This window comes from Sinocyclocheilus anshuiensis, unplaced genomic scaffold (assembly GCF_001515605.1).
Source record: "Sinocyclocheilus anshuiensis isolate Anshui unplaced genomic scaffold, SAMN03320099.WGS_v1.1 scaffold269, whole genome shotgun sequence".
NCBI classification, from domain to species: Eukaryota; Metazoa; Chordata; class Actinopteri; order Cypriniformes; family Cyprinidae; genus Sinocyclocheilus; species Sinocyclocheilus anshuiensis.
In genome coordinates, this window is record NW_015536474.1 from 1,184,887 (window position 1) to 1,190,562 (window position 5,676).

The following is a 5,676-nucleotide window of genomic DNA, read 5'->3' on the forward strand; positions in this document are numbered from 1 at the left end:
AATTCCATTACATGTAACTAGTTACTCCCCAACACTGCTAATATTACATTAACAAAAATATGATATTAATATTTGCTATTATTGTTTGGTATTATCATATTTCAGTATTGTGTCAGCTATCAGCGTCCCAAATCATAGTCCTTTAAAAAGTGTACTTATACTATTGAAGAATTTTCAAACTATGTATGCATGAATATTTTTTGAAGAAATCTTGCCCACAATCCCTAACTTTTCTGACCTTGGCCTGCATTTGGCTCTGCAGCACTGCCAGCTCTCTCTGACTCCTGTCTCTCTCCTGCAGAAGTGTGGCCTGGTGGAGTTGGGTGGTCTGACGCAGGTTAGTGATCTCAGCCTCCTGTTCTTTCACTGAACGTAGAAGAACCTCCTTCTCCGCCTGCAGACCCACTAACACACTGCTCAGCTGGTCTCCTGTCTAAAACACACATACAAACACAAAGAATGTACAGTTTTGAAGGTGTAGTGCTGATCCAGACACCGTAGGTGAACTGACAAACATAAGCAGGTCTTGACAAAGAGATCCTTTGTTCCACATCCTTTGTTCTTAGTATATAATTGCCAGGCTGTGTTATGTGTCAAAATTTGACCAAAAAAAATGATCATGTGACACTGAAGATTGGAGTAATGATGCTGAAAACTCAGCCTTCCATTACAGGAATAAATTATGCTTTTGACAAGTATTATGTTATATTTAGTGCTGTCAAACTATTAATCGCATCCATGTGTATGTGTACTGTGTATATTTATTATGAATATATAAATAAACACACATAACAGTATATATTTTGAAAATATTTACATGTATATATATTTATATTCTTATATTTTATATTATATATAAATATAATATATAAACAACATATTTTTCTTAAATATATACTTTATTTTGGATGCGATTAATCGAGATTAATTGTTTGACAGCACTAGGTATATTATATTATATTATATTATATTTCAGTACTGTATAAGCAATCAGTCAGCTCGCTCTCTAAATATTGTATCAGCATTTGATTTTGTAAAAATCATATTGGTCACCCACTAACATGTTCAATTAGTGTCTGCATGCTTGTGTAAATAAAAAGTCATTGTTGCACAAATGTAAACAGCTTGCATATGTTTGTAACAGAGGGTCTACTGAGGAGGAAGTACTCACGGTTTCTTTACTGTTCAGAGCACTTTGAGCACGCAGCAGCTCCGCTCGCTTCTCCTCCAGCTCACGTCTCAGTTTCTCCATCTCCAGCTGCAGCTCCTGTTCCCGACACAACTGACCACAAATAAACAGCAAACACACTCATTCAGACCTCATGCTGTTTTGTTTAAAATTATGACAGCAAAAACCTGCATGTAAGTTCATATTAATTGGCATTAGGAAGGATTAGGACGTTGCACTGACTTTTTCCTGCAGCTGGTTCTGCAGCGCTGTCATCTCTCTCTGATGTCGGTCTCTCTCCTGCTGTAGGGTGGTCTGGTGGAGTTGGGCGGCCTGACGCAGGCTAGCGATCTCAGCTTCCTGATCTTTCACTGTACGAAGTAGGGTTTCTTTTTCTGCCTGAAGACCCACCAGCACACTGCTCAACTCGTCTCCGGCCTAAACACACACACAGATCAGAGACACATTACAGTATTTACCAGTTTTAATGCATTCAGTTGCTAATCTAGAAATCTGGAGTCATTTATGCACATTGATAGAGATCCTACCTTCTCCTTGCTCTGCAAAGTATTATGGACTTGGAACATTTCAGACCTCTCGGTCGCTAGCTCTTGCTTCAAACGTTCAATTTCTGCTCTCTGTGCCTCCAGCTGAAAATTACAGTTCAGTTCAGTTAATGACAGGTGGATATTTCAGCCAGGCCAATAAATCAGCAGATATTTTTGAGATTATCTGCACTAGTTTCAATTCAATCATCTAACCTGATTGTCAATGGATAATGTACAATTTCTGTTGTTTTTGAGTAATTATGAGTACATTCACTACCATTCAAAAGTTTGGAGTGAGTAAGATTTTTGTCAAAATTGTCAAAAGTAACAATTTTATATTATAATATATTATTTTATTTTTATATTAATTTAAACAATTATTATCAAACAATTATATTCATTTAGTAACATAAATATATCTTAGTGTAGGCTATATTCTTTAGAGTTTTATAATTCATTATCTTCTTGTCGATCCACCAGTTCACATTTACAACTGCATGTTTTCTGCGTAAAAATAAGGGTCTTTTTGGCTTTGGTCTAAACAAAGAGCAGAAGGGCTTATTGAAAAATGCTAATTCATTATCTGCCAGCAGGTGGCGCTTTTCGCCAGGAATATAGCCGTTTTCCCCATAACCGCAGTAAACAAAGCAGCAAACAAAGCAGCGCAGCACCTGACTTTGAAACTTGCAGTGCTCATATTTAATCAATTAAATAGCCTTTTGAAGTGTAAGCTATATCTCATTATACATGTACATATACATTTTTTACTGGAGCACCACCTGAGTCTTCTCCTCCCATTTCTACCAGTGATCATTGTTTCCTTTCCACGGTACTACCTGCGCCCATATCAATAGCATCACTGGGCTGTAGGTTGCCAAGTTGAGGGGACAAATGGGTTGAAATTTGTATGCGTCGATCGTGTGAGAAAGATGCGTTTCATACAAGATCTGGCAACTGGACAACCTTGGAATTTGTTGACGTGATTATTCATATAATGAGGTTTGGCCCATACAAATTACGGGAGTTTTACCGGAAGCGAATGTAGCAAACATATAAAATACGCCCAGTGTGATTTTTTGTTTTTTTATAGAAAGATTAAAAAAACGGGAGAAATACGGGAAAATATTTAAATGGGATGATAGCGGGATATACTGGTAAAATACGGGAGAATCCCAGGAAAAACGGGAGGGTTGACAGGTATGTAAACATAAATGAGTGGAGTGTGACCGTAGAACTGTTGTCCTGTTTCTGTTGTTCCACCTCTACTGCCATCTGCTGTTTGTATGTGAACAGCTCCTCCTGCACCTGCTGAGTGCTGCTGAGCTGCTTCACCATCTCTGTATTCTGACACAGAAAATCATGACCATTAACAATGACAATAACCATATGGCAAAGACATTTCACCATCTTAAGTTTAGATACTTTTTTCTGCAGAACTCCTTGTGGCAACATATTTTGGGAATATTCCTCACATTAGGCCATAACAGAAATTTGAGGAAGACAATCACAATGTGTCAAAGTATAATTGTACTGGAGGATCACATATCGTGTAATTGATGCTGTGAGTGACAAAGTTACAGGCACTGTTTATTAATAATATGTGAGGAAAGCAGCACAAAATTGTCTTTACCTTCCGCATGAGATCAGCATGTTTGCTAACCAGCTCAGCGTGTTTCTCTTTGAGTCGAGTGAAATGTATCTGAGCAGTCTGAGCTCTGCCTAGAAAACATGAGAACAAGAGATTTTCATTCATACTACCATTCAAAAGTTTGAAAAAGGAGATTTTTTAAAAATGTTTTCAAATGAAGACTCTTATGCTCACCAAGGCTGCATTTATTTGATCAAAAATACAGTCATATTATGAAATATTATCTTGATTCAAAGTAACTGGTTTCTTTTCAAATATATTTTAAAATGTAATTTATTCCTGTGATGCAAAGCTGAATTTTCAGCATCATTACTCCAGTCTTCAGTGTCACATGATCCTTCAGAAATCATTCTAATATGCTGATCTGCTATTTAAGAAACATTTCTTATGATTATCAGAGTTGAAAACAGTTGTGCTGGAAACCATTATATATTTTTGTTCAGGATTCTTGAAAAGCACAGCATTTATTTAAAATAAAAATATTTTGTGGCATTATTGTCTTTCACTTTTGATCAATCTACTACATCCTTGCTGAATAAAATATTAATTTCTTCCAAACAAACAAACAAACAGTAGCATATATGTTGTGTATCTGAGTCTGGGGTCAGAGGTCACTCACTGCCCGCGTCCTCGACCGTGGCCTGTATGCTGGCAGCGACTGCGGTCTGTGCTCTGAGGCTCTCCACCTCCATGCGCAGACGTTCGTTCTCCACCAGCGCCATCTGTTTGTGCGTCCGCTGGTCCTCAAGCTCAGATTCCAGTATATTGACCTGAGATTTGAGCTGGACCACGGCACGCTGGGCCTGCAGACACACGGATGATGGGAATCAATCACAGGAGAAGAAAACGCTTCTCAAGACAGATGTAAATAAAGACAAAAGTCTAACCTCCACTTTTATGAGCTCCAGCTCTGGTTTCACCACCTCAAGTTCCTTCCTCAGAGTATCAGCCTCGGTCTCTCTGTGTGAGAGTTAATATTATAGATAAAATGAAAAGAAGTTTCAAACATTTGGACACCAATTTGTTCTTTAATTATGTCACTATTATCCACAATTTAGAATAATAGTAAGGTCATCAAAACTATGAAATAACAACTTATCTTTGTGTACAAAACTATTTTAAACATCAGATTAAAAGGTTTTAACGATCATAAGAAACGTAATTTCAGTGAAAAGTGCAACCAAACATTTGATTGACTTCTAGCTTTGTTTTAGATTTTTTTTCTCTTAAAACTCCCTTTTACACAAATAAGTCATGTCTACATCAGGGTTATTATCATTAACTAAAACTAAAGCAAATTTAAAAAAAAGTAAAATTGTAAATTGTAAAGTAAAAATTTTAAAGCAAAAAAATTGTTACTTGAAAGAAAAGAAAATAAAATAAAATAAACTTATTTTCCCAACATAGCACTGAAACTGCTCTGGTTAAGGTTGCTAATGACCTACTGCTTGCAGCCGATGCTGGCTTGTACTCCATTTTAATCCTTCTTGATCTTAGCTCAGCCTTTGTATTAGCAAGAGAAATCTCCAAAGATTGCAGCACATTACACCGATTCTTGCTGCTCTTCACTGGTTGCCTGTGAGTCTTAGAATTGATTTTAAGATTTTGTTGCTTGTTTGTAAGGCCTTGAAGTGTCAGGCTCCTGCCTATATTTCTGATTTATTAATTCCTTATGAGCCTGATCGCTGCTTGAGATCCTCCAGTAGGGCCCTATTAAAGGTTCCAAAATCTCGACTTGTTACCAAAGGTGACTGCGCTTTTGTGCGCCTAAGCTATGGAACTCCCTGCCTGGGGATATTAGGCAGGCTCCTACTGTATCCTCTTTTAAGTTCATTCTTAAGACTCATTTTTATTGTATGGCTTTATCTTAATTTTGATTTACTTATGTGCTAACTGCCAAGACATCATTGCTCATTTTTGTTTAATTTAAGTTTAATTACTAAAATAAAAAATAACAAATAATCTAAATAAAATAATATATACAAATTAATAGAAACTATATAGACATTTAAAAAAAATGATAGCAATAAAAAAAAAAAAAATTACTAACGATTTAACTACAATTAAAGTAAAAACTGAAGATATATGAATAAATTCTCATTCATTCCAAGAAACTATAATATTTATTAGGGCTGTGCAATATTGAAGAAAAATGCGATATGCGATAACACATTAAATAGTGCGATATTCGATATGCGATACGATAATGCTTAAAGTGCCACATGCTCAGATGAAACAGTTTTTTCAGTGAAGTCAGTTTCAGAATCAGTTCTGTGAACTTCTATAACTATCTTGTGTCATATATATATATA

General features: G+C 36.1%; 1 protein-coding gene and 1 long non-coding RNA gene across 2 annotated transcripts in view; one reads left to right on the plus strand and one right to left on the minus strand.

Annotated features, from left to right (window-relative positions):
• Positions 1 to 5,676, minus strand: part of LOC107655462 (huntingtin-interacting protein 1-related protein-like) — a 23,469-nt gene that overhangs the window by 8,755 nt on the left and 9,038 nt on the right. Inside the window, exons 13-20 of the mRNA XM_016442981.1 lie at positions 4,252 to 4,324; positions 3,984 to 4,167; positions 3,347 to 3,435; positions 2,944 to 3,060; positions 1,717 to 1,818; positions 1,412 to 1,606; positions 1,172 to 1,282; positions 239 to 433 (exon numbers count right to left, since the gene is read on the minus strand). Of these exons, the coding sequence (XP_016298467.1) occupies positions 239 to 433; positions 1,172 to 1,282; positions 1,412 to 1,606; positions 1,717 to 1,818; positions 2,944 to 3,060; positions 3,347 to 3,435; positions 3,984 to 4,167; positions 4,252 to 4,324 (1,066 nt within the window). The remainder of the gene's footprint in view (positions 1 to 238; positions 434 to 1,171; positions 1,283 to 1,411; positions 1,607 to 1,716; positions 1,819 to 2,943; positions 3,061 to 3,346; positions 3,436 to 3,983; positions 4,168 to 4,251; positions 4,325 to 5,676) is intronic.
• Positions 1 to 5,676, plus strand: part of LOC107655737 (uncharacterized) — a 23,116-nt gene that overhangs the window by 4,123 nt on the left and 13,317 nt on the right. Inside the window, exon 2 of the long non-coding RNA XR_001630488.1 lies at positions 1,398 to 1,400. This is a non-coding gene — a long non-coding RNA (uncharacterized LOC107655737). The remainder of the gene's footprint in view (positions 1 to 1,397; positions 1,401 to 5,676) is intronic.